Source organism: Urocitellus parryii, chromosome 2 (assembly GCF_045843805.1).
Source record: "Urocitellus parryii isolate mUroPar1 chromosome 2, mUroPar1.hap1, whole genome shotgun sequence".
NCBI classification, from domain to species: domain Eukaryota; kingdom Metazoa; phylum Chordata; class Mammalia; order Rodentia; family Sciuridae; genus Urocitellus; species Urocitellus parryii.
Window position 1 is genome coordinate 224,353,766 of NC_135532.1, and position 27,789 is coordinate 224,381,554.

Genomic DNA, 27,789 nt, shown 5'->3' on the forward strand with positions numbered 1-27,789 from the left:
GGGCGGGCGCTCGGCGGGGTTGCTCAGGCGGCCGCGATGGCCCCCGCCGTGCAGCCCGCCGAGGTCCAGTTCGCTCAGCGGCTGGCGTCCGGCGAGAAGGGCGTCCGCGACCGCGCGGTGAGGAAGCTACGCCAGTACCTCAGCGTGAAGACGCAGAGCGAGACAGGTGGGCGCCCAGGGGGTCCGCCGCGCCACATGGCCGGCGTCGCGGTCGCCGGGGCAAGCGGCGAGCCATCGCGTGCTGTGCCTGGGCCGTGCTGGGCGGGAACGGCCAGGAGTCCGGTGGTATGCCGAAGGTCAGCGGCGGAGCCGAGAACTGGCCCGGGGCTGGTGGCTGGACATCGCCGTTAGGTGCCGGGAGAAGCCGGGCCCGGCCTGGAGGCGCGCGGGCGGGAAGTGGCCAGGTGGAGTGCGCGAGCGAGCGCGGGCCGCGGGCGGTGCGCCCAGCACGGCGCCTGCAGGGCAGGAGCTGCGCGGCCCGGGACGGGCGCGGAGACCGTAAGCGCGGCTGGAGGGCTCCCGAGGTGCAGCTGGAAAGCAGGCGGTGGAGTGCGGGGAAGTGTTATTTACCCGACTAAAAGGTTCTGGGGACCCTTTAGTCCCACCTAAGGTATGGACTGCAATGGGCGACGGAGGCCTGCTTATGTTGCATCGAGGTGGCCAAAGTTGGGCTTAGTTACTGCTAATAATAGCACAATTGAAATTGCTTAAAAGAGCATTACTCCCCACACCCGTTACTGACACAAAACACACATATCCCAAATAAGAAAGAAAAGAAAAATTAAGCTTTGGTGGGAAGTCTAAGGAGTGGATCGGAATTCCTGACATCTGTTTGGGATCTCCGTTAGTTTACCCTCCTGGTTTCCCATATCTGTAATCCAATGCCTCTTAAACCTAAACCGCTAGCCCAGCACTCCGCATGGTTGTCCCACTAGCACCTCATGCTCAGTGCCCAAAGTCCCCCAAAACTTTCTGCTGCTTGTCTGCCTCCTGCTCACTCTGCAGAGAAGCCTACCTCTTCTCCATTCCCATTCAGTTCAATATCACTTCCTCCCTCTTGCTCCCACTCTTGTAGGGTTCTAAGCACCTATAAACACTGCTGTCTATTGTAGCATTTAGGTATATTGCTTCTTAATTATCTGTTGATGTGCCATTCTTACCCCAAATTCAGTAAGCTTCCATCTGTTTTCTTAGCTTGAAGTGGGGGCATATCCAACTTATGAGGTCCTGGCTGTGGACAAGAACAAAGACAGGTGTGGTACATATGGACCTGAGACATCCAGACAGCCTCTTGCTCACACCACTTTGTGAGCAGGTCTAGAACTTCAAATTTGGCACCAGGCTAAGGTAGCCTGAGGCCAATCAGTTGACACCAATGTCCTGAGTTCCTGCCTCCTTAGCACCCATCACACCCAGTTACTTGTGGTGTTCATCACCATATGCACATTGCATTTAGTATAATCGGCCATCAAAAATAACTACAGTAGATGTCATAACAATAATAGATGAGAAAAACCAAGGTCTCTTCCACAGCTAAGCCCCATCAAAATAGAAACACAAGTTTGGAAATAGCTTAGCCCAACATTTGACTCTCATTGACAGGCTCAGGATCTTTTTGCATCTTGTTTAGGAAGTATTTTAACTGTCACCAACAAATAAATAGCTCTATAATCTTTAAAACAAGTTGGAAATCTTTGTACCACTTAAAACAATATTGCTCTTGTGCTTTACCTGTGAGTCCTCACTCACAATAGCTCTATAATCTTTAAAACAAGTTGGAAATCTTTGTACCACTTAAAACAATATTGCTCTTGTGCTTTACCCGTGAGTCCTCACTCACATGAATTGATCATGGTTTTGGTTCATAACAACTCATTTGTCATGATTTAGTCATTAATTCCTATATTCAGCAAACATTTGAGAAGCACCTATTATTATGTACCCTGTTCTTGGCACTGAACTAAACAGTCAATCCCTGCCTGTCTTTTTTGTTTTGACCTCCTGAATCACTGAGATTACAGGCATGCAACACCATGCCCAGCAATCCCTACCTTTTTATCAATTCTGCAACTTTATAACATCTGCCAGGCAGGATTGTGTGTGTTTGTCATCCCAGCTACTCAGGAGTCTGAGTCAGGAGGATCAAAAGTTCAAGACCAGCCTCAGCAACTTGGTGAGATCCCCATCTCAAAAGATTTAAAAAAAAAAAAAAGTAGCTGAGGAAGTAGCTCAGTCATAGAGCATGGGTTTCAGTTCCTAGTACTGCACCCACATAAAATTTTCTGCCCCAAATTGAGGTATATCTTAGCATTTGAATCAACCTGTGGCGGTTTCATTCACATCATTGCTTTCTTTGGATACATATAAAACAACAGTGTGTCTGTGGTAAGTGGTCTTAAATTTATTGATGGTGATGAGGCAACTCTCTACCTGAGGTCTTGATGAATAGGAGTTTTGACCCTGGGCTAAGTTAGTGTGATGTTGCCCCTATCATAAATGGCTTCTGTGCTCATGTCCTGGGAAAAATAGTGTTACCATTCAGTATATCCTGTGTCTGTATTGTCTCACTTTCATGTTCACCTGATTTGTTTTAAAATAACTACCTAGCCAGGCACAATGGCACACACAAATAATCCCAGCAGCTCGGGAGACTGAGGCAAGAGGATCACAAGTTTGAAGCCAGGCTAAGCAACTAAGCGGGCCCAAGCAACTTGGCAAAACCCTGTTTCGAAATAAAAAGGGTTGGGAATGGCAGTGGTAAAGCACCTCTGGGTTCAATCCCTAGTACCAAAAAAAATAAAATAACTAAACCTAGATGGGCATGGTGGCACACTTGGATAACTATGGCTGAACAGTGAGTTGATCAGAACCACACCCCGCTGTTGAACACACTTCACTCACAACATGCTTCTCTGATGTGCCTTTCATTTTGACCCTGACCATATGCCTGGTACAGTAAGGAGACTAAGTCCCAAAGGTCAGTGGCCAGTTTTCTGGTACTAAGCTCTTATACACAGCAGTTGGGGCCTGCCCACCTGTCAGGTCTCTGCTGTACTTTGTGGTCTCCTTCAGCAGAGACGAGTCAGAATGTGTTTCACATACCTGCTTACTGTCTGGGTTCTGCTGTTAATTTGGCTTTGTTAGAATCTTCTGTTTTTCCATATAGGTCTCTGTAGTATATCGTATTGTTTCTTTGCCTGTGATATTGGGTATACCCCATTGTTGCTTACCATTGGTTTGAGAACTATCAAGAGATAAACATACACCAAGCAGCTTTAAGTAAGAAAAGCCAGAATACAAAAGAATGTCATTCTTACGTTCTAACAGGTAGCCATGCTTTTCCATAATACAAGTAACTGTTCTGCACATGCATAGGAAAGATCTAGAAACAGAAGGCAGATAGCAGTGACCCCTATGGAGAGGAAACGGGATTTGGGAGGCAGTGAACAAGGCACACTTGACTGTGTAACTTTGGTAGTGTGTGAATGTTTTGTAATAAAAATGTGTTTTTACTAGGACTCTTCAGTTGCCAATCAGCAGAACCTCCAAGCCACACTAGCTTTAAGTGGAAATTGAAGAGCAGCTTCTTGCAGCCAGCCAGTGGCACCAGAGCCCCATTTTTCTCCACTGAGACTCTGCTCCCTGGGGAGACTCCACTCTCAGGCAGGCCGTCTTCTTTTGAGGGTGGCTGAGCACAGGAAACGCTTGTGTGCTCCAAGCCTAGTGGAAGAGAGACTTCCTGGAGCCTGAGCAGAGGGCCATTTGCTGTTGAGCAGTCCTGTGGCCCAGAGAATTCCTGCTAATCTGACTTAAGCCCCTACTGCTTCTTCCTCCCCTCCGTGTAGGGTGAACCCCACCAACCTCTGCCTCCTCCATATCCCTGCCCTGAAATTGGGCAGGAAATAACGGTGCATCTACTCCAGAACCAGCCACAAAAACCCAGAGTGCCAGGCCCTGGCCTCACAGTAACCCAGCTCCTTTAATCCTCTTTGCTTGTAAGTTCTTTAACATTTATAGCATCCTTTTTGTCTTTTTGTTAAGGAATATTTCAAACATATAAAAAGTGTTCTCATTTTTTTTTAAGTTGTAGATGGACATAATACCTGTATTTTATTTATTTATATGTGGTGCTGAGAATCGAACCCAGTGCCTCACACATGCTAGGCAAGCGCTCTATACCACTGAGCTACAACCCTAGTCCACATGTCCTCATTTCTCTGCTTTGGCATTTGCCAGTGCCCAGCCAGATTGTCTGCCCTTTCCTCCTTCCCTCTAGGTTCTTGTGAACCAAAGCCCAGGCATCTCACTCCATTTCCAGACACTTCAACATATGTGTCTGAAAGATATGGACTCATAGCCACAGTACCCTCCTCATACCTTAAAAACATCCTTAATGTGTAATACCCAGTCTGCTGATTTTTATGACGAATCAGAATTCAAATAAGACTCACCTGTTGCATTTGACTGACGTCTGCTAATTCCAACAGGTTTTATGCATTTTTTCCCCCATACAGTTTATTTGTTGGAGGACTGGTCATTTGTCCTGTAGACTCACACATTTGAGGTTTTGCCAACTACATCACAAGGTCATCCTTAACCTGTTCCTCTACCCCCTGGATTTTCTATAAGCTGGTGTTGCTAGGTAGGTTTAACACAACTCAGGTTTTGTTTTGTTTTGTTCCTCAGTACTTTTTTGCCTAATGTTTTAGCAGTCATTGATCCTTGCCCAGGTCCACTAGTTCACTAGAGACTTAAGCAGTCTTTGAATTTGATCAAAAAAAAAAAAAAAATGTTGCTTTTATGACTACAGTTGGCTGGACTCTGGTGGATTTTATGTTGTTGGTGTAAAGATCCCTACATGTGGGCTGAGGATGTGACTCAAGTGGTAGCATGCTCCCCTAGCATGCATGAGGCATTGGGTTCGATTCTCAGTACCACATAAAAATAAAATAAAGATGAAGATCCCTACATGTGACTCATTTGTAACAGAAGGGAGGAAAACCAGCCTTTACCTCTTTTGTGCAGCTCTTGAAGGGCATGTACTTGAATTTCACCATAGTTTCTGATATTTTGATTTAAGTGGGAAACTGTCACAAAAGAATCAAGACCAGGGCTGGGGCTGGAGCTCAGTGCTAGAGCACTTGCCTAGTACATGTGAGATACTGGGTTTGATTCTCAGCACTGCAAAATATAAATAAGTGAGTAAAATAAAAGTCCATCAACATCTAAAATTAAAAAAAAAAGAATCAAGACCATCTTAAAATTATTGATGTGAGGAAATTTTTATTTTTAATAAAGTGTATAAAATGGAGTAAACTCATTTTGAATACACCAAATATCAGTCCATTATTATCTCTGGAGTGTTGCAATCACACCAGTTCCATGCTACTTTTTGTATTCATCTATTATATCCCAGTCTGCTACTCCCAAAGATTGTCCCCATTATTCCTAGTAAGATATCAGTGAAGACCATTTGTAGCACATGGAAACTTAAGGATATTGGTTCCCTGGCCCATGGTCTTGAGATCCAGGAGTGGGCACCTGTCTCTCATTTCTGATTCCTTGTGTGGCTCAGAATGTTTCATGGCTCCTGGGTCGGTTACAGGCTGAAGGAGCCTGGTGGTTCATTCCTACATAGCAAAGGGGAGGTGGGGCCTCTGAGAAGCTAGAGGAAGAATAAGGCCAACCCAGGGCTACACTCAATACCAGCTAAAATTGCCCAGCAAGCAACAGCTGTCCCTGGGAAGGAGACTAGGGACAGCTGCATTTAACCTCACGGTAGGATCCTTAAAATTAAGGGGTACTGGGCTGGGGTTGTGGCTGAGAGGCATAGTGCTTGCCTAGCATGCGTGAGGTACTGGGTTCGATCCTCAGCACCATATTTAAAAAATTAAGGGGTGCTTTTTGGAAAATACCTCAAAGCCGTATCAGTTTCCAAAGGATCTTTCCTAGTCCTTTGACTTTCAGGCATCCTCGGCCTGCCTGGCTTTCTGTTCTTCAGTGGGCCTGCCAATTGCTAGACTTCATGTGACTGGGTAATCCTGCATCATTTGTCAGATTTGCAGTACTAAGCAGGCAGTGCTTGAGGCGGGTGCTGATTCTATAAATGGCCACCTCATGGGCTCTGTCTGGTTTTGGTTTGGAGAGCATTGGCTGTGCTGGAGATCAAACCCAGGATCTCAGTATCAACCCCGGCAGGCACTGTACCCCTGAGCTGCACCCTCAGCCCCGGGGGGTTGATTGTGTTGTGATCACACGTGCTTCCTTGTGTTTCTTGACTGTTGAGGACTTGTCATCATAGCTCCCTCTCCAAGGCTGAACTATCTGTGCGGTTCATGTGTTCATTGTAACATAGGAAACCTGTCATTCAAATTTAAGAAACAAGGCTTAGGGTTGGAAGAGAATTAGAAGCATGTGGTAATGTTTTCACCACTACTGTGGCCCTTTTAGGTTTTAAGAAAGGAAATATATAGACTCTAAAATAAGATTTGTGTGTGTGTGTGTGTGCGCTCTTTTGCCCTGCAGGAGGTTTCAGCCAAGAAGAACTCCTAAAAATATGGAAAGGACTCTTCTACTGCATGTGGGTGCAGGACGAACCCCTTCTGCAGGTAACACAGCCCCTTTGTCGTGTTCCTGGACCTTTGGCACGCTGGCTAAGAGAGACTTGATGTTGACCCTCAGTCAGTGCCCTGGCATACCTAAGCAGATTGGGAATGAGTGCCTCCAGGAGCCGGTTTCTCAGCTCGTCTGAACAGAAAGGGATGCTGCACCAGCTTTTAGGTTAATCATCTTTCAAATACAATGGATATTCTAAGTCGTAGACTTCTGTCATCATTTCATAGATTCCATGGTAGGTTTTGCATTATGTGTTTTAAAGTTTCTGTTTCTTCTCTCTCAAGTTTACTCCTTGTAGACAAAAAAGTGTGATAGGAAGCACTAATCTTAAGAAACTGCGAGGTGTAGGCTCCACGCCTGCCTCTGCCACAGTGTGGCTGGTATTGGGTATAAGGCAGCTACCTGCTCGCCTTCCGTTCTTCCACAGGCCCTTGTGGCTAAAGCCTCTCTAACCACTAACCAAGGAAACTCGGTGGAAACTGTGCCACTCACCAAGTGTGTTGGGTGAGCCTTGGTGCCCATCTGTGGAGTACACTCAGCCCCACCGTCAGTTAGAGAATGCTCATAGAAAACTGCCTTCTGAAAGCAGCTGCGCCTCTGGTGGCAGAAATGTGCAAGCCTCTGTTGTCAGGTCCTCCTGCACAGTTTCCTGCTGGGTTCCTCCATGCAGCCCTGCCACTGCACCCATGCCGGGTAACAGCTTGTCTGGATTCTCATATTCACTCTACTCAACATATTTTGAGTAGGTTAGCAGGGCAAAACATTTTTAGATTCATTCAAAAGTAACAACCAGCAGCTTTAGTGAAGAAAGAACCAATAAACAACAACATTTTCAAGTCTGGAGTTCATTTTAAAAGGAAGGAAAATTAGGTGAAGTGTGAGCAGTATCACTGAGGACCATTCATGCCCAGGGACCTCGTGGACAGAAGGCTTGCTGCCAGGCAGGCTTCTCCACAGGCCGTGCCCACTGCGCTCTCCCGAAACAGGCCCTGCTGTGCTTTGGCGAGCTTGTCTTCAGAGGGCACTCCTGGCAGGGCGGAGCCTTAGGAGGGTCCTATCTAACCTTTATTTTCCAACCTACTCTCGCCAGGTAGAAGACTTTTTTATCCCACAAATTAGGTCTCTGGAGTGAGAACCCCAGTGTTCAGCCACCAGGGAGGGACCCTGTGTTTTCTGACTTTCACAGCATTTAAAGATTTTGATACAATCTCAGCTTGATTACAGTTTTAAAGCCAGGGATTGACGGCTAATGTGAACCTTTGGTGGGTCGTTGAACAGCTTACTACATGCTTTCAAACCCACAGCGTAGCCTGTTCCCACACACACATGAAGTCAGCACAGTTGAGGTCTTACGCTTGGAGACACCAGGTGCTCACAGCCTCACCCCTTGTTGGCAGCCACTAGAGCAGGAAGCACAGGCTTTCCCGCCAGCAGGGTGGGAGGAGGATGCAGGCCACAGTGCTGCCTTGATGGTACAACACGTAATAACCCCGATGTTTCTCCCCAACCCCACCTTTGCAGGAGGAGCTAGCGAACTCTATTTCCCAACTCATCCATGTTGTTAACAGCTCAGAGGCTCGTAAGTCCTGATGTTTTCATGACTTTCAAAACTTCCTTGTTCTTCACATTTGGTAATTTGCCTGGGAAACCTAGTCAGTGTCGTTTCTTTTCCTTCCTTCAGAGTCCCCCATTTCCCAGGGCGTTGGTTTAACATGAGCCTGGTACTATGTTATATGGGCATCGGGCAACAAGCCTTTCTTGTTTTAAAAGCTTGTAGACGGAGGTAGCAACTTCTAAGACAGTATGGGGGCACCTTGTGTATAGTCAATTGACACGCAAAGACTAACTCCTCAGCCAGGTTCTGAGTCACTTGGGCACTCTCACAGCTGTCCATTCACAAGCCAGCTTATTTGGTCACCTCTGGCAGGTGCATGCTCCCCAAGGTTAGATAGAGGACAACACTGGTAGCAAACTACAAGGAAACTTCTCTACCAAAAGGAAGCCAGAGGGAAAATTAAGATTGCTGAGACAGACTTGAATTATTTATAAAGGAAGAAAGGATGACAGTGTGTTCTGCTTAGCACGCCCCAGAGCAAAATCATCACAGTGGCTTGAGAAACCACAGTGGTTCTGGGTTCAGCTCACAGTGAAGGAAATTGAATCATGTATAGTATAGGCTTGATGTATTAAGAAAGAATTTTACTCTGAAAAGTAAATCCAAGAAAGAAATCAGCAAGTGTTTCCAGTGGAAACGTGCTAGCATCAAGGCTCAGAAGAGAGGACTAGAATGCCCTGTGCTAAAGCTTTCCCAAATGATACCTAGCACAGACGGAAAGTGGAGCCTGCGAAGATCACGTGAGTGCTCATCAGGATGAGTGTGTGTTTTAAAGGGTGCTGTGGAAAGGGCCTGCAGTGTGGATCAGGGAATTTGGATTTTAGGTAAACGTGGCTTTTCAGTAGGTAAGGTGCTCCAGAGAATGCTCTGGTGGGGAGGTATCACTAGCCTCCTGGTATTTTAATCTATTTATCTTAATGTAAAGGAAATTATCAAGTGTATTCAATTATTGACCAGATTGTTTAACTTCCCAAGAATTTTTGAGACAAGTAAATAAACCCTAGTTTCTCTTCACTCTTTTCTTACTATGTGGTCTACCCTAACATGGGAACCGAGCTCTCAGAGCCTCTTGTTCCCTGCAGAGCACCTGTTCATTCAGACCTTCTGGCAAACCATGAATCGAGAATGGAAGGGAATAGACAAGCTGCGCCTGGACAAATACTACATGGTAAGGTCAGCATGCCTTTGTCCACATTGACTTTAAGAGTTCATGTGCAGCCAGGCGCAGTGGCACAAGCCTGTGATCCCAGCTGCCTAGGAGGCTGAGCCAGGAGGATCAGGCATTCAAGGCCCACCTCAGCAACTTGGAGAGACAGTGTCTCAAAATAAAATACTCTGGGCATGTAGCTCAGTGGTAGAGCACTTGTCTATCATGCACAAGGCCCTGGGTTCATTCCACAGTACTGAGAAGAAAAGGCTTCTATGCAAAAAGAATGTTCTGCATCATAAAACCAATAGAGGGGAGTTAGGGTTTAGCTCAGTGGCCAGGCACTTGCCCACTCTGCACAAGGACGTGGGTTTGATCACTAGTGCTGTGGGGGGGGGGGGAATTATTAACAAACAGTGGAGCCCTTGTCTGAAGTAGAGCAGCATCAGGTATTTATAGAAGGTTCTCTGCAGCTCTTCTAGCTGTCAAGGAAGCACTTGGGGATCATTAGTAAACAAAATATATCATTATATTTATCATGGATATTGTTTTGTTTTTCCGGATCCAGACAATGCACCAATTTCATTTGATCTCCTTATTCTGCCAAGCTGATTAACATTTCTTTATAACAAAAATTGTCTCTCTAGCTGATTCGCCTGGTCCTGAGGCAGTCTTTTGAAGTTCTGAAACGGAATGGCTGGGAGGAAAGGTTGGTAAACTATTTGAGTTAGCATTTGGTGACCCTCGAGACCAGTGAAGAAAGCCTGGGGGTTACCTCAGCAGTAGCACACTTGGTACACACAAGGCCTGGCTGATCTTCAGTGACACCAGAAAACACTTGTAGGATAATAGGGTGCTTTCTAAAGCTTTTCAGTTGATCAGAACTCCTGAATTGTCTGGTGTGCAGTCATGCCCTAGAGTGATGTAAGGAGCAAGGCTTCCTTCCTCAGGGAGGGGTCCAAGCCCTGTGAAGGCACAAGTAGCTGGCAGGTGTAGCGGGCAGTACTTCATGCTGGTTTAGTGGTTGCCTTCCCTGGACATCTTCCTTGGCCTTGTCTTTATTGTTATGCAGTATGAGTTCTCACCTAAGTAATTTTGTTTTCTCTTGGGGATGAAAGTGTTGGCATGCTGTCGTTAAAAGAATCATGTTTTTTTTTTTTTTTTGGTTTTTTGTTTTTTTGTTTTTTTGTTTTTTTTCTTTAGCCGAATCAAGCTCTTTTTGGATGTTCTGATGAAGGAGATCCTTTGTCCTGAGAGCCAGTCTCCTGATGGAGTGAGGTTCCACTTCATCGATATTTATTTGGACGAACTATCCAAAGTGGGAGGAAAAGAGGTAAGAAACAGTTGGGCATGCTGGCAGCAGTGTGACAAGACCACAGGTGCTCGGAAGAGTTGTCTGCAAAGTGCCGCCCCTTGGCACTTGATACCAGTGACATTAGTAGCAGAGTGGGTCCAGCCTCTCCGAGTCATTCCCCATGGGGAATGGGCACCAGGATGCATGCAGCAGTCCTGTTTGTATAACAGAAGTGAGCCAGGCACAGTGTTACGTACATTTGATCCCAGTGACTCTGGAGCCTGAGGCAGGAGGGTCATTTGAGCCCTGGATTTCTGTACCAATATAGCAATACCCTTGAGAGCTGGGCATGGTGGCACACACCTGTAATCCAGCAGCTTAGGAGGCTAAGACAGGAGGATCACAAGTTCAGGGCCAGCCTCAGCAACTTAGTGAGGCCCTAAGCAACTTAACAAGACCCTGTCTCAATTTTTAAGAAATAAAGTAAAAAGGACCGGGGATATGGTTCAGTGGTTCAGCACCCCTTGGTTCAATTCCTGATGGCAAAAAAAAAAGAGAGAGACAGAAAGGAAAAGAAACAATTAAAAATACCCTTCAGAGAATTCAGGAATGAGGAGAAATCCTCAGGATATAGTGAGGATTTTCAAAGCAGCAGGGGAAAAGGCAACAGACAATGCATATGTTTTAGTCAGCTCTTTCACCACTGTGACTAAAGGATCTGACCAGAACAATTCTAGGGGAAGAAAAGTTTATTTAGGGTTCGCAGTTTCAGAGGTCTTAGTCCATAGAAGGCTGACTCCATTCTTCAGGCCTCGAGGTGAGGCTGAACATCATGGTAGGAGAGTGTGGCAGAGGGAAGCAGCTCACATGATGATCAGAAAGCAGAGAGAAAGACTACTCTCCAAAAACAGAATATATCCTACAAAGCCAGGCCCCCAGTGTCCCATCCCCTCTAGCCACACCCCACCTTCCCTCAGTTACCATTTAATTAATCTCATCAGGTAATGAATTCATTGATTGGGTTAAGGCTCTTGTAATCTAACTAATTCTTCTCAGCATCTTCTTACATTTTCTCACATTAGCTCTGGGGGACACTTCACACCCAAACCATAATGTATACAAATGGTATGAAGTGTATTTTTAGTATATAGATAATTATCTAACATTGAGAAGATGAACAATTTTGATTTTTTTCTTTTACAAATGTTTCGTAGAGATTTTGTTGTTGTTGTTGTTGTCATCATCATTGTTAAAAGAGACCGTAGCCAGACACAATGGCGCACACCTGTAATCCCAGCGGCTTGGGAGGCTGAGGCAGGAGGACCAAAAGTTCAAAGCCAGCCTCAGTAACTTACAAGGCCCTAAGCAATTCAGCAAGACCCTGTCTCTAAATAAAATACAATAAGGGCTGGGGATGTGGCTTGGTAGTTAAGCACCCCTGGGTTCAATCTCTGGTACCAAAAAAAAAGAATAAGAAAGCCTTCATCTCACACTTTGTGGTAGTACCCACGTAGAACTTCTTGTAGGGAGAAAGCCTGTGTATTGCAAGATAGCGCTGGCTGGGCTGGTGGTGCTTGGGGTTACTATACTAAGGTACCCAGAAGGCTGTAGGATGGCTGTGACCTTGAGCCTACCAGGCCTCTGTGGTGTAGCACATCTGGGGCTGGAAGACAGGAATCACTGCATCTCACGCTCCAGATGCACAGAACGGTTCCCTTTCCAGTATGTAAGGAAGGAAAGGGGGGCTGGATTTTGTTTTGTTTTATTTCAATCTTTTTTTCTTATTTTATGTCTAAATTACAGCTTTTGGCAGATCAGAACCTCAAGTTTATTGACCCATTCTGCAAAATTGCTGCCAAGACCAAGGAGTAAGTGGCTCATCACATGTTTGTACTGCTTTGGTGGATACTCAGAGGTGGGTGGGGTCCTGTTCTGAGGCAGGGTGCAGGACAGCTAGGATGAGTGTCCAGAGCAAAGAATGTGCAGTGTCGATTCCCATTAATGAGGCCTTTGAAGCACTGGGTAGTGATTTGGATTCCCGCTTCAAGGTTTGACCCGCTTGTTCCTGGAATGTCCTCCCACACCCAGAGTTCTGCCTGTTGTGCATTCATGGCCTACCATCCCATGGCATGTAGGTGGCTCCTCACAGGTGCCTGCTGACCGCTGGTAGTGACCCCACAGGTGCTGCACTCCTCTTGTGCAAGGTCCAGATGGTGTGTTTTAATTGCGTTCTCTCCGCTGTGCTTCTACCCTCAGCCACACACTGGTACAGACTATAGCTAGGGGTGTTTTTGAAGTCATTGTAGATCAGTCTCCTCTTGTACCTGAAGACACAGTGGAGGAACAGAAAACCAAAGTGGGTGATGGTGACCTCCCTGAAGAGGAGACTTTTGAAAACGAGGCAGCTTGGAAAAAAGTAGTTAGCAGAAAGAAGACAGGTGAGATTTCCTACAGTGGTCTTTCTTCTGTCTTTGGGGATTCTGTTATTGTTTTTAATTCTCATCAAGTAAACATTTCTTAAATACTTGCTAACCAGGCTCAGTGGTGCACGCCTGTAATCCCAACAGCTCTGGAGGCTGAGGCAGGAGGATTACAAGTTCAAAGCCAGCCTCAGCAATTTAGCAAGGCCCTAAGCAACTTTAGTGAGACCCTGTCTCTAAATAAAATATAAAAAGGGCTTGGGGATGTGGCTCCATGGTTAAGTGCCCCTGGGTTCAATTCCTAGTACACAAAAATAAATAGTAAAACACTTGGTGGTTTCTTATTGAAGGTAATCCAGAGTTGGCTCGTGGAATATGGCTCTGCCCAGACCCCTCCCTAGAAAGAGAGTCGGGTGCGTGAAGACACTTGCTCCCATTGGGGACCTGGGGAGCCCCAAGCCCACACCTTTTGTATCTTCTGGGAGCTGAGTTCTGTGAGGGCTCTATCATTGTCCTTGCTCATATGTTGGGGTCTTCTCATTGGTTCTGTTTCATTTGATGTGTCTGAACACCCTGGTGTGAACACTTGTCTGCTAGAGCCTCCTCTGCAGAGCTCTGCAGGTGGTCAGAAATGTGCTCACCTTCTGGCAGCTCTTATTTCCTGTCTTTGGGTGTTTAGACGCTCACTGTGGACTGACACTGCTCTTATACTGTTCTGTGTCCTGAGGTTCTGAGGTTGTGGACCATCAAAACCCCCACAGTGGTATGAAGTAAATGGTTAGGTCAGAGTTCCCCACCTCCCCCCCCCATTTATTTTTTAGTTGTAGGTGAACACAATGTCTTTATTTTATTTTTATGTGGTGCTGAGGATTAAACCCAGTGCCTCACACATGCTAGGCAAGTGCTTGGCCACTAAGCTACAGCCCCAACCCTAGAGTTCACCACCTTTTGAAATGCATGTTGCCATTGAGAAGCAGAAGTTCAGGGGTGAGAGGCAGGGAAGGAAGCGGAAATGTTGGGGAATGATATTGGCCAAATTATATTGTTAGATTGTGTACAAACATGTAACACTAGATCTCACTATTTTGTATAGCTATAATGCACCAATAAAAAGAAGGAAATTTGGGGACTAAAGGTACAGCCTAGTGGTAGAACACTTCTAGCATGCTCAAGGTCCTATGTTCCATCCCCTAGCAAAGGAGGCTCTATATTATTTTTTTAAAAAGACCAATATTTGTTGTGGAAAATCAATATTGTATTTGTCTTTAAAAAATCTGGAAGGGGAGCTGGGGTTGTGACTTAGTGGCAGAGTAGTTGCCTAGCATATGTGAGACACTGGGTTTGATTCTCAGCACTGTGTATAAATAAATGGACAAAATAAAGGCCCATTTTTAAAAAAAATAAAGGAATCTCTTTAAAAAAAAAATCTGGAAGGTGCACACCTGTAACCCCAGCAACTCAAGAGACTTAGGCAGGAGGATCGTGAGTTCAAAGCCAGCCTCAAAAATGGTGAGGTTTTGAGCAACTCAGTGAGATCCTGTCTCTAAATAAAATACAAAATAGGACTGGGGATATAACTCAGTGGTTGAGTGCCCCTGAGTTCAACCCCGGGTATCAAAAGAAAAAGAAAAATTAAAGGCTGGGGATATAGCTCAGTTGATAAGAGTGCTTGTCTCGCATGCAAAAGGCCCTGGGTTCAATCTCTACCACCACCAAAAAAAGGGGGGGCCTGAGATGTGTCTTGGTGTTTAAGTGCCCCTGGAGTGCCCCAATATCAAAAAACAAGGATAGACTGGAGTGTTAGTAGCCCAGGTGGCAGGCTTGAGCAAGTCCTAGTGTGGCCTCAGGAAAAGTTGCCAATCTAGTACAGATTGAGCATCCCTCATCCAATATGTTCTCAAATCTGAAACTTTTGAAGTATCAATGTGACACTCAAAAAGTTTCAGATTCTGGAGCATCTCAGACTTTTGGATTAGAAATATTCAGCAGTTCAGTCTGTGCAAATATTTCAAAATCCAGAAAGCTCCTAAATCTGAAATGCATCTGATCCTGCATGTAAGGTAAAAGTTTCTGAAGCTGTAGAACAGATTTCCACCTAGAACTGACCACAGACTCCAAGTCCATTCACCTCCTCACAGTCAAGAGCAGCACAGAGCTGTGGTCCACCTGCCTGAGTGCTTCAAGAGCTTCCCTTCCCCTCAGCCACAGGCAGTAGCCAGGACAGCCTATGGCAGGGAAGTGGAGGTAGCAGCAATTTATGTGGGTTTGTCTGTGGTGTCACCACAAGGAGGAGGGCCAGGAGCAGTGTGCTTCCTCCAGGGTTCGTGCTCTTCCCAGGACCAAACAACCCAAACCCCTTTGGGAGATTATCAAGTGCAGGTGCAGGGTTATCTCTGGGAAGAAACATTTGTTTTCATCTGGGTAAACACTGCTCCTGGGGAAGCATCATTACTGCATATCTGACATATGAAGAATCTTGACCTTTGGTGCATTTTGACAGCACTGAGCAAATGCCCCTCCAGGAGAGATGGAATCAGTGATAAAAGAGGAAGAAAGGACTGTGGTACCTTGGAGGACACGGGGCTACTTCTCCAGGTGGGTGTTTGCTTTTTATAGAATATAGACTTACTTCGTGGCCTGGCAAGAGAATTAGGGTCAAAGCTAATCGTGCTGTAGAGCCTGGCATGTGAAGCTCTTAATCACTTCTGTCACTGAAGTTCCCTTCCTTAGAATGAGCTTACTGAAGATGAGTTTAAGTAGTGTGGAATTTTGAAAGCTCTCGGTCCCCATTTTAATTGCTAAGATCTACAGAGCCAGCTCCAGCAGTCCTTTTCGAATAAGAGTTTATTGTTCTGCCAAGTACAGATTAGAAATATAGATTAAAGGGGCTGGGGATGTGGCTCAAGCGGTAGCGCGCTCGCCTGGCATGCGTGCGGCCCGGGTTCGATCCTCAGCACCACATACCAACAAAGATGTTGTGTCCGCCGAGAACTAAAAAATAAATATTAAAAATTCTCTCTCTCTCTCTCTCTCTCTCTCTCTCTCTCTCTCTCTCTCAAAAAAAAAAAAAGAAATATAGATTAAACTTAAAAAGAAGCACATCTAGGAGAATTTGGTGATGTGCCTTATGTCACAGTTTAAAGGGGGTATGGAATGCTCACTGCCTGGCTTCTCCTAGATGAAAGATAGCTGGGAGGTGACTTTCAAAGATGGTTCCCACCCTGGTCCCCGTCTCAGCATGAGATTGCTGAGCCTTTCTCTGGTGCCTAGGGGTCTTATTGGAAGATGTGAACTTCCAAAGTCAAGCATGTGGCTTTGCTATAAGGCTGTTGTTTTGTGATGTAGTTTGACTATAAGGCTGTTGCAGACCGACTCTTGGAAATAACCAACAAGAAAAACATTCCTCCCTTCAACCGGAAACGTCTCTACAAACTCATCAAAAAGTAAGTGGTCTGGTGGGCTCCTTTGAGTCTTGTGACAGGCAGCTGTCATCATGCTCACTTTGTGTCCTTTGTCCTTTGGGGTTTTGGGGGTTTTTGTTGTTATAGTAGATGGACACAATACCTTTATTGTATTTCATTTGTTTACTTTTATGTGGTGGTGAGGATCAAACCCAGCATCTCACACGTGCTAGACTAGCGCTCTATGGCTGAGCCCCAGCCCCAGCAATGTAATAAACACATAAACTGAAGACCTAATGAAAACAGCTGGCTCTTGCCCCTCAGGTTCCATTCTTCAGATGCAGCCATGCTTATGTCTTTTTGCTGTTTTTGTTTTGGTTTGTTTTGTGGTATGAGCTACATGAGACAGGGCCTCGCTAAGTTGCTGAGGTTGGCCTGGAACTTGTGATCCTCCTGCCTCAGCCTCCTAAGCAGTGGGATGTGCCACCACACCTGGCTTTTCACTGTTTTATAACAACATCAATGTAAAAAGAAGCCTGCTGGTGTTTGCAAGTCATGGGTAAAGAGACTGAAGTCAGATGCTGTCCAGGAGTCCTACGTTGCTAAGATGGGTGGGGGTTGCCTCCCTTGCTTTCTCCTCCAGCAGGGTTAGGCCAACATGGTGCACTGATTTAGTGGTTGGTGTCAGTGCACAGAGGCATGTCAGTCATGCACCATGGATCCCGTGGCACATTATGACCCAAGACAAGTAACAACTGTCTGATCACACTATAGTGTGGGCACTGATGTGAGCACTGTCGTTTCTTTTTCCATATTAAAAAGACCCCCGGAAGGTAGCTTCTATAACTTGCCCCTTTGTATAGCTGGGTGACTGAAGGCCACAGCATCAGTCCTCAGCCTTGGCTTTCTTGTTCTAATGCACCAAAATTGTATAGGAACACCACCTGGCATGTCTCCATGGGACAGTTAAACATAATTAGAGATTTAAATTCTTTTACCTTCAGAAACAAGTGAGGGAAAATTGGGTTTCAGTTGGGCACTGTGGTATACATCTTTAATCCCAGCCACTTGAGAGGCTGAGGTGGGAAGATCTCATGTCTGGGCCAGACTGAGCAACCTAGCAAGACCCTGTCTCAAAATAAAATACAAAAAGGGCTGGAGATGTAGCTCAGGGGTAGAGCACTTGCAAGACAGACACTGTCCTTGATGTGCATGGTGATCAAGGGTGATTTTGTCCCGGTCTCTCCCTTCTCTGGATACATGTTCTGGGATTCCTCTTTGGCCCCCTGCTGGAGAAGGGAGTGGGCTAAGAGTAGCTGAAGCCTGCCTGTGTTATGAGTTCAATGCATGAGTCTGTGCAAGACAGAAGGAAGTGTTTCTCTATGAACTTTTGTGTTCTCTTTCAGGTTCCAAGGCCTTTCTGAAGGTGAGGAGAGTCTGCATAGTGATTCAGGATGTTCTTCCTGAACATCTGTGCCAGGCGTTGGGTTAGGGGTTGGACAGGGCACTTATTGAAAGCTCTTGGGATCTGGTAGCCCTGACCTGTGTTCTTCCTGGAGCACCTGACACAAGAGGCCGGGAATGCAAGTGTAGCACCCTTTACAACCTGCCCACCTTGCCCTGGGCACCCCATAAATACCAGGGCCAGGGAGCAGGCTGCCCCTTGTTTGGGTTTTTATTACGTTTTGACTAAGCAGATTTCTTTTGGGCTAGGGAGATTCCAGTTGGTCCTTCATGAAGAAGGAAGTCTGCCTCTGATCCCTTTACTATGCTATTATGACCTTTTGTCCCCAAGGGAAAGCTGCTGTGCTGTGGGTCACCTCTGGATGAATGACGAACCCAAGCCCCCCTCATCCACTGGACGCTTGGAATTGGGGGAAGCAAAGAGCAGGTGCAGTCAGGAGACTGCCTGGCCCAGTCCAGCCCCAGGACTGAGCCACAGAGGGTTACCCACAGTTGATAAAAATCCACAAAGCTTTGTTAAGTGTGTAATTACTGTGTCAGCGGCTTCCAGGTTTAGGGTGGTGGAGATGAGGCAGACATCCAGATTTAAAGTCTGATCTGGCTAGCTTGGGCAGGGGCCAGCTCCAAGACCCCAGGGCAGAAGACCTCAGGAAGCTGAGAGGTGGCTCCGGTGTCTCTCAGGTGGTATATCTCAACTCAGTTTTCCTGAGGACATTGCTGCTGATGAAGGTGATCAAGCTCTCAGTCAAAGAAGACATAAGAAAAAAAGACGTAAGCTCTTAGAGAAAGCTGACTTGGAGAAGGAAACAGGTGAGCTGGAGGGCTTCAGAGCAGGGCACGCCGGGCTGAGGGTGGTGGAGTGGGTGCGCTGTTGAGGTCCAGAGAACTTGAGATAGCATACAAATCATGGGCAGAGCAAAAAGTTTCATTTTGGGGTTTTTTTGTTTGTTTCTTTTTTTTTTTTTTTTTTTTTCCTTGTTTTTGTTTTGGTTCTGGGGATTAAACACTGGGCGCTTAACCAGTGAACCACAACCCCAGATCTTTTTATTTTGGGACAGGGCCTCACTAAGTTGCCAAGACTAGCTTTGAGCTTTTATTCCTGCCTTAGCCTCCTGAGCTGCTGGGATTGCAGGCAGGTGCTACTGTGCCTGGCAGAGTGTCCATTTTAAATGGCTAAAGCGTAAACAGTTTTTTCCCCACGTTTTGTTATTTTCTATGTAACCAGGGCTCCAGCTCAACTCCTCCTCTTGTGCCGCATCTTCAGGGGAAGGAAAGCGAGGACAAGATGTGGAGACTAGAGCCTCTGCCCTTGGAGCAGGGATGTGCCAGGGTTTCTCTAGACTCCTGCCTCGGCCTTGGAGTAGGGGTTTCGTGGTGGCTTTTACCTTACGGCCATCACATTATCAGAAGCCTGGCTCCTTCAGTCCCCTTCCACTGAAAGGGATGGGGAGGCTTGCAGTCACAGCTGCGAGGGAAGAAGGAGACAGGCCTGTGGAGGCACCAGGTGCACCCAGGAGGTCAGAACTCTTCTGGAAGTAGATGTCCCAGAACCCACGGCCTGGGGTGTGGCTCAGTGACAGAGAGCCTGCCTTGTATATATGAGGCCCTGGGTGCCAGTCCAGTCAGGCAAGGCTGTCCCCAGCCCTGGGGAGCTTTTTTTACTGCTCTCTGTCTTTACAGGAAACAGAGTCTTTCTTGCTGAGGAAAAGGACAGTGAAGGCCGCATTCAGAAAAGAAAAAGGAAAAAAAAGAAGAGGAGCCACCCCCAGTCTGAGACTCTGGACCTGAGGGACACAGCCTCACCCTCAGCACAGAGCAGGGGCAGGGAGCCTGAGCCTGCTCAGAGGCAGGTCCCCCAGGTGGGAGCGGCCGAGTCTAGCACCAGGGAGGAGAGCAGCTCGGAGCATCCTGCCTCCGTCCCCACAGGTGGCAGGAGGAACCGGCTGAAGAGAAAGAGCCTGGGCGCACAGGGAGAGATCCGGGACCCCACAGAGCTGCCTCTGGAGGACAAGGCCCAGAGTGGCCCTGGCAGCAGCCATCCTCATGGACCTGCTGCCAGAGGCTCCCCAACAGATGGAACCCAAGTCCCGAAAAGGAAGAGGAAGCTTGGAGTGCACCCTGTCAATGGCAGTGGCCAGACCACCTTGCCCCAGTGCAGGAGGCCACAAAAAAAGAAGGCAGAGCCCAGCAGCCTTGACCTCTATAGTCTGTCCAGTCAGAAGACAATTTTGAAAAAGAGGAAGAAGATGAAAGAAATGTCAAGCTTGATAGAATACAACGGAATACTGGGATCCAGAGTCAGACAGCTCCAAGCTCTGGTAAGGTGGGCAGGGCCCGAGGTAGGGGTGCCCAGGCCCTCAGAGTGCCCACTGAGGAGCCCTGCTCCCTCTTGTGGCAGGGATTGGGGGTTGCTGGGCATGGTCAGACCTGGACCAAGCCATGCTTAGAAGGCGCGGTGATTTATAACATTCCTCACCCAAGCAAATGACAGCTGCCTGTCCAAGTGGCAAGTGCAGGTATTTCCCGGCTACCACCTACACCCAGGCCACACGCTCCAAGGTGAGGGAAAGGTGGGCATGGGGCTGGGAGATCCCCCTGAGTGCTCACAGGCAGGTGCAGGTCTCTGTCCAGTGCTGGGCTTGGTTCTTCATCCAGCTGGTCCATCTGGGACTCTAGCAAAGGAGGGAACCCAGAGTTCTCTGACACGTATTAGGTTTTCCCTGAGAGGAACTTTCTCTCTGCTGATCTTTTAAGTCAGGTCTAGAGGAGGGGCCCAGCTGTGGGCCTGCCCTCACTCTGTGTCTTGGTGCACACTGCTTCCACATGAGGGTGGACACGTGGTTTTGTGGGGACAGCTGTGTCATTCATGTCTGCACTGTCTATGTTCACTTTCACTCCACAGTGACAGAATTAAGTGGTGTGACAGATCTAATGGTCCAGATCAGAAAATGTTTGCTCCCTGGCCCTTCAGAGGAAAGGCCTGTTAAGTTTTTAGCACAAGCCTTTAGACCCGTGACATAGCAGTGCCATGACCCTGAGGCCTCCTGGGTGGCCAGGTGAGGGAGTGAGTGTGTGGTCAGTAAGACGCCTCAGAGAGTCAGCAGGGCTTGAGCTGGACTGGAGTCTCTTCCTAGTGTAGGCTTGCCCAAGTGGTAGCGTGCCCTTTGCCTACTTGAGCTGTGCCACCTGCCTTCTCCAGGAGCAGCCCAGACATTGTGTGGCTCACACCCTTAGCAACCCGTTTTAGGATTGCACAGTTGCTAAGTAATTCCCAGGGCCTGTGCCAGCAGAGGTGGGGAGCTCGTGGGGCCCAAGTCTGCTGGGTCTGCTGAGGGAAGACAGCTGGCTTCAAGTCAGGAATACCAATGCCAAAACCACCCTGTGGCATCCACTGTGCTGGGCTTCCCATACCCTGAGCCAGACTAGGCCTCTGCCGGTGGGTTGCTGGCTACAGCCACCCCAGAAAGTCCTATGAAGCCTGTGGGGACCTGCAGAGCCAGTGCTGGCACTGCCTGCTCTCCATGCCAGACCTGCAACCACATGACATTTTGGTCCCAGGTTAGAGACTGAGTTGCTGTTTAGCAGGTAAACTCTGAAGGACAAGCACTCGGCCCAGGATTTGGGTTTGGATATGCAGGTGAACAAGTGGGTTTAGTTGCTGAGAAGAGATTTCTGTCCCCTAGTGGCGTGGTGCCGAGGTGAGCTGTGGCCTGCGTGTGAGGTCTCCTGTGCTGGCAGAAGGGCTCTTGGCACACTGACATGAGTCTGTTCCGAGAGCTCTCGCCTTGCTGGCCTAGGTCACATTCTGTGTGTAAGGCCTCACAGGTGGCTCTCTGGTGTGACCCACCCCCCTTGACCTCTTGCCCCTTGCACCCTTAGGGAAGCAGCAGGACTGTCGCCCCTTTGAAGAAGCAGCCACTGAGGACAGAAAAGGATTTTGTGAAGTTTGACACCCACTTCTTACCAAAGCCCCTCTTCTTCAGAAAAGCCAAGAGCAGTGCTGCCCCTCGCCCTGCAGAGCAAGCTGTCCAGGTGCGCCTCCTTGGGGCATGTGTCCTCAGCTGGTGGTTTTGGGGTCTGGAAGCACACTGAGAGGTCACAGCCGGGGCTCAGGTGCCAGTGAGATGAGCATGCTGCTGCAATGCTCCTCATGAGTGGAGCCTGACTTGAGCAGAGCGAGATGGGAACAGAGGAGAAACATGGAGGCGGGCTCTAGGAAGGCTTTGAGGCAGCGCTTCACAATTAGAATGGAGCAGCCTCTAAGGAGTTTCTCAAGTAGGAAAGAATGTTATTAATTTTGATGATCTAAAGTTCTCAGGAATAGAAGTTAGATAATTTGCATTCATTGCCCAGTGGTATTAGATTCCATTGTAGGTCTATTCTAATTGACTTTGTATAATCTGCAAATTAAAAATTACAAACTCTGGGACAAAACAAGTGGGGGTCACGAGCATGTATCCCATAGACTTCAGATGTCCTGATCTTGTTCTGCTTCCTTCCCTGGGAACACTGCCATGTGGCCAGGACTGAGCCAGGTGACCGTCCTCCAGCTGGGCAAGCTGTGTGCTGGGAGAGAGTGGTCCAGGCCAGGATGAGTGGTGGCAGGGTCTGCAGACACAGAGCAGGCGTCGATGTGGGCTGTGGTGCTACTGGCCCTCTGGTCTCTGCAGACAAGCTGGGGCCTCCCTCCTGGGCGAGTCCCAAAGAGCCCATTCAAGGAGGAGGCACCCGCTGCAGCACAGTGTGCCTTTTGTTCTCCTGCAGCTGGACAGAACAACCAGCAGTGCCAAGAAAGTCACCTTTGGGTTGAACAGAAATACCACTGCAGGTAAGTCGGGGCTTCCTCTTGGAAACATTTCTTTCAGACGGCACAGCTGGAGCCAGCTCAGGGTCCCCTGAAGAGAGGCAGGGCTGCCTCCACAGGCCTGGAAAATCTGGGACTGGGGGCTGAGGTGGAGGCCCCTCCTCACCTCTGCCAACACCCACTGTGTGCCCCTCACCTTCAGGGCTGCCAAGTGCTAGGGCGCAGGCGAGACAAAAGGCCAGCTGCAGTTGTCCTACTCAGACTGGGAGAGGGAGGAGGGATGGCCCCGCCTTGCTGGCTGCAAGTTTTTTGTGGTGTTCAGTTTTTCACTGTTGGGACTGGAGCCTGGCCTCCTGTGTGACAGGCAAGTGCTCTGCCACTGAGCTGCACCACAGCCAAAACCATGTTTTAAAAAGTTGATCATGAAATGCACATAGTGGCTCATACACGCTTGTAATCCCAGCTACGCAGAGGCAGGAGAGTCACAAGTTCAAGCCCAGCGTGGGCAACTTAGGGGGCGACTCTGTCTCAAAAATAAACGGACTGGGAATGTAGCTCAGTGGTCAGGCGCCTCTTGGTTCAACTCCCAGTACCCAAAAGAAAGAATAAAAGGATCTGCCTCTTAGGCCACAAGGACACGTCCTGCCTTGTGACCCAGCCTGGTCTGTGGAGTGGGGAGGAGGGCTGCTCCTGTACCCGCAGCTGTGCTTCTCCCAGAGGCGCCTACTGCCCAGCATTCCAGCCACCTCCCCCAGAGCTCCCTTGGCAGCTGCCTGGCACTGGAGCACCTTGCTGCCTCTGCGTCCTCAGGGCCTGCAGGAAGACCACCCAGCAGCCCAAGGCAGGTTGAAGGACAGGCATCACCTGGTTAACATGGCCTAACCTTCCTTTGGGACAGAATTCAAGAAGACGGACAAGAGTATCCTGGTCAGCCCCACAGGCCTCTCCCGAGTGGCCTTCAACCCTGAGCAGAGGCCCCTCCATGGAGTGCTGAAGACCCCCACCAGCTCTCCCCTGGAAACCAAGAAGCTGCTGGCTGCCACTCAAAAGAGAAGGCCAACGGCTGCGGACTTCTTCTGAGAACAGAGTCCCTTTTAAAGACTGCTTTTGTACAGAATATTCTATAAATTATATCTTTGAAAATATGGGCTTTTTTATCATTTTATAAATCCTGTTACGTCCCGATCCTGGGATGACCCGCAGCTTGCCCAGGGCTCACACGGCTGGGCCTCAGTTTACCATTAGCTGCCTGCCTGTGTGCTTCAGCTCTCCAGAATTCACTCTGCCCTCGGGGGCTGCCACCACATAGGAAGTAAGATCGTGTGTCCCTCCCTTACCACACATTCTGTTGGCACCTGTGGCCAGCCTCCATTTCTCAGAACCTCGGTGCCCATCACCGGCCACCATGCCATGTTGCTTTTTGGTTACTTTCAGTTTCATGGTTTGTTTTCTTTTAAAAGCCTGTGGACTCCATTCCCACGTCCTGTGGGCATTTGACAGTTCTGATGGGTATGATTCTCCAAATCAGCAATACCCAGTCTTTTCTACCTGTAATCAGCAGAGGGGTGGACCAGCCAGGTTCCTCTGCTCTCTGAGCTGCTCACCCTGCCTGCTGCACGTCTTTCTACCTCTACAGCAAGCCCCAAGTGTCTTCAGGTCCTCAGCTCCCACCCAGAACCCCACCCACACTTGAACCCTCTGTGAATGTCACACACACTGTTCCCAGGACCTGTGTGACCGAGAGCCCAAAGCCAGCTGCTACCCTAGGTTAACAGGCCCTCAGGCACAGGGGCAGCGTCTGGACCCTGAGCTTCTGCTGAGTGGGAAGCAGCCACCAGGAAGACCTGAGTACATGCTTGCTGCCTGCTGCCTAGACAAGGCGCTCTGGCTTACCGTCCTCCTAAAGCTTTCCTGACAAGGTAGTTCCAGTACCAGCACTGGAAGGCATTCCATTTTGTTGGAGAAGCTGATCTTTTAGAGCCAGACTTGTTCTTAAGGAAGCCACCGTGATCGAGAGACGGCCATCTGGGAATGACTGTCACGAGGCCAGGTTTTCACCATGGTTTATGCAGTTATAGATCCTAGATGAAAACAGCCAGGAGACATGGCTGGGCTGCCCTTCATCCTGCTCTGCCCTCACCCTGGCCCTGCCCTCCTCCACTCTGGCTCCCTGACAGGACCCCTCTGGTTGCTTTAATTGTCCTGCTGTGACTTAGTGCAGCTGAGAGGCCCCCTAGGGTTTGAAAACTGGTCTAATTTGGGTTTCATTTATTCACAGAAGTAGGGTGGGGCTTCATCTGCAAATAGGGTAAGTTGATGGCCTAAAGAGAAGGAAGCAGGGCTCCTTGGGTGTCTATCCCTTTGTCCTGTGCCACCCACTGAGCCAGTGGGGCTGCTCAGGAGTCCCCTGGATGTTGAGGCAGTCCTGGGACAGTGTGTGTGACATTCACAGGTGTCCACTGCCATGTCTAGAACATCTGCTTCATGTGCCTAGGCTTGGGAGGCTCTGCTCAGAAGAGTGGCTGCCACAGGCCCATCGGGACAGTAAGGCTTTGTCGGGATTGAGTCATGGAAGAAGAGAAAGCTAACGTCTTGCAGTTAAGTAGCCATGTGGTGAGACCCTCCCGCACAGCGTAAGGGGGTTGTGGCTGCATGGTTTCAGGGTGCTCACTAAGGTCACAGTCAAAACCAAAACCAGCATCGCAAACCATGAGGTTTAAGGGAACAAATGCTTTCAGTTTTTCGTTGTAAAATGTTCACTATTCTTGGCCAAAATATTTTTTAATAGTTTTCAGCTTTAAAGATAGGTCGTATGGCCAAAGATATTGAGCTGCACCAGGGCAGTGGTGGTGCACAGGTTCTGGGGACTCGCCAGGCCTTTGGCATGTCCACAGGCCTGCCTGTCCTGAGCGCATTGCCAGAGTCAGACCCGAGGGGCTCTGCGCTTCTTGTGTCCTTTGTCCTGCAGGGGTCTGGCTGACTCCATCATGTGTGCTGGCCAAATAGGCTTCCTGTGGTTTGTTTTAATGCCTATATTTTGACAAGGAAGGACAAAACCTTTTTTTTTTTTTTTAACTTTCATGACCTATACCACCCAGTAAGAATATGTTACATAAAGAATATGTGTTTTCTATTTGATGCATGTTATTTTCCTGGTAAAATTGCCAAGGAGTCTTGAAAGTCCAGGAAAGGAAAATGTAAACGGATGCTGGTGATCATAGCAGCAATGTTTTGTAAAATGATCATCTCGCCTCTCCTCCATAGGTCTGGACAATTTTGTACAATTTGGTATCAGACTTGACAGATTTATTATTCTTTCTAACTTCTTAGACTAAAAGCACAAAAATGAATATGAGGAAACCCTGGAAGCAATCATTATTGTCGGGATAACTATGAAGTTGGGTCTGTCCTTTGATTTTTGTATGTGTTTTCTCTCAATTACCTACCTGTGCTGGCAAGGATGCTGTTTACGATCCAGTTGTATCCGTGTCTTCAAGGTTTGTCAGTACTCCTCAAAGCTGCATTCCTATTAAAAAAGGTGTCTTTGCCCTCAGATTTGTATTTGGTTTTTGACTGTGGCCACCAGGCCCACCTCACCACCCAGCGTCCCCAGGGCTGGCAGCACTGGGGGAGCCTGGTCCAGAGGCTGCAGCTTAGCACCGTGCCTCAGCACAGGAGGCCTCCACAAGCCTGCGCTGAGTCACACTGAATGCAGCTCAGTGGCAGAGCACTTGGCCAGCATGCTCGCCGAGTTCCATCCCCAGCACTGCACACACAGAACACACACACGTCCAAAGGGGTTTCTTTGGCTGTGTGCCCATGAGGTCCAGCTGAAGAAACTCCTCCTTGGAGCCTCACCTTCTGGGCACCTGCAGAACCCCCTTCTGTCAAGAGCCAATTCCCACACCTTGCCTTGTGCTTATCCTGTTTTGTTGTTGTTGTTGTTGTTGTTGTTGTACTGGGGAGTGAACCCAGGGCACTTTACCCAAGCCACATCCCCAGTTCTTTTTTGCTGGGTTTCTGTTCTCGCTTGTGACTAAAAGGCTCGGGGTTTACTGAGCCAATTGAACTGGGCTGACTGGGCTGCGCAAAATAACCCACAGGAGACACAAATACCTTTTTCTTTGGGGTCGCTGTGACGGCTCCTCTGACCTTAAGGGTCCGCAGGAATAGAGAGTGAGAGCACATGCTGACCCTGCTGACCCCTTTTATTGAGGAGAAGCTATTCAAATGAGGCAAGGGGTCAGTTTCAGGGGGCTGAGTCTATCTTCATGATGTCCACTGTCAGCAGGTTGACTGACACCTGGGTAGGCCACACCCAAGGGCACAGTTAGAGAAAGGGACACACACAACAAGGCACTTCCATGGAAGATTCTATCCTAAACAGGGCAAGGGGTTAGATTACAAAGGAACAGGTGAGCGTAGCTCCACCCATGGGGCTGTAGCAAGACACACCCATGCACGAGACACCTACCCTTGAATCCAAGAAGGGTGGGGAAAGCTCTGTCACATTTCTGTGACTGAGCGCCTCAGCACCCAGCCAGGGAGTGTGACTCAGTCATGTGTAATGTTGGTCTCCCACACTTTTTATTTTTTTATTTTGAGACAGGATCTCACTAAGTTGTGGAGACTGGATTCAAATGTGTGGTTCTCCTGCCTCAACCTCCCAAGTCTCGAGGATCACAGGTGTGGCCACTGTACCTGGCTATTCATTCCTTTGGACTGAGCTCAGAGTCAATTGTTGACGTAACTGCAGGCACCAGAGTGGTTGCCGATCCCCATTCGCTCACAGTTCCTGCTCAACTTTTCCCTGTTGGCCCCAGAACCACAGATTACCTTCAGTGACTCGTCTGAAGTTTGTCTTCTGGAGCGCCCACCTCACTGCCTGCCTTCCCTCATGACCATGCACTTTTTAAGAGTGTCTAACCTTGACACTACAGCGCCACCAATGACTCCACTTGCCCTGCGGATGGTCCAGCAGGGGTCCTGACCTTTCTACTTTGTCCCAGGGACCTCAGCAGGGGGGGTC

At 48.3% G+C, this 27,789-nt stretch overlaps 1 protein-coding gene across 6 annotated transcripts; it reads left to right on the forward strand.

Moving 5' to 3' along the window:
• Positions 1-27,507, forward strand: Rrp1b (ribosomal RNA processing 1B). 6 transcript variants are annotated; one of them, XR_013343280.1, is made up of 17 exons: positions 1-166; positions 6,526-6,608; positions 8,137-8,194; positions 9,313-9,398; positions 10,025-10,086; positions 10,581-10,710; positions 12,475-12,539; positions 12,928-13,109; positions 15,592-15,686; positions 16,437-16,534; positions 17,899-17,918; positions 18,638-18,766; positions 19,637-20,274; positions 21,836-21,988; positions 22,721-22,784; positions 23,659-26,257; positions 27,370-27,507. XR_013343280.1 is itself a non-coding variant. In XM_026410087.2 (16 exons), the coding sequence occupies exons 1-16, from the start codon at positions 37-39 to the stop codon at positions 23,838-23,840; spliced, it is 2,175 nt and encodes a 724-aa protein (XP_026265872.2). In that variant the 5' UTR covers positions 1-36; the 3' UTR covers positions 23,841-26,346. The 6 variants fall into 6 exon arrangements, 5 of the variants coding, with proteins under 5 accessions (XP_026265872.2, XP_026265873.2, XP_026265875.2 ...); XM_026410087.2 differs by lacking the exon at positions 27,370-27,507 and having other exon boundaries at positions 23,659-26,346; XM_026410088.2 differs by lacking the exon at positions 27,370-27,507 and having other exon boundaries at positions 25,255-26,323.
• The last annotated feature ends 282 nt before the right edge of the window (positions 27,508-27,789 follow it).

Excerpts from the sequence above, each read along its gene's own strand:
- Rrp1b (XM_026410087.2), top strand. The coding sequence starts at position 37 with ATGGCCCCCGCCGTGCAGCCCGCCGAGGTCCAGTTCGCTCAGCGGCTG. Across the intron at positions 18,767-19,636 it reads TGACTTGGAGAAGGAAACAG|GAAACAGAGTCTTTCTTGCT; the intron begins GTGAGCTGGAGG and ends CTGTCTTTACAG. Across the intron at positions 20,275-21,835 it reads TCAGACAGCTCCAAGCTCTG|GGAAGCAGCAGGACTGTCGC; the intron begins GTAAGGTGGGCA and ends TTGCACCCTTAG.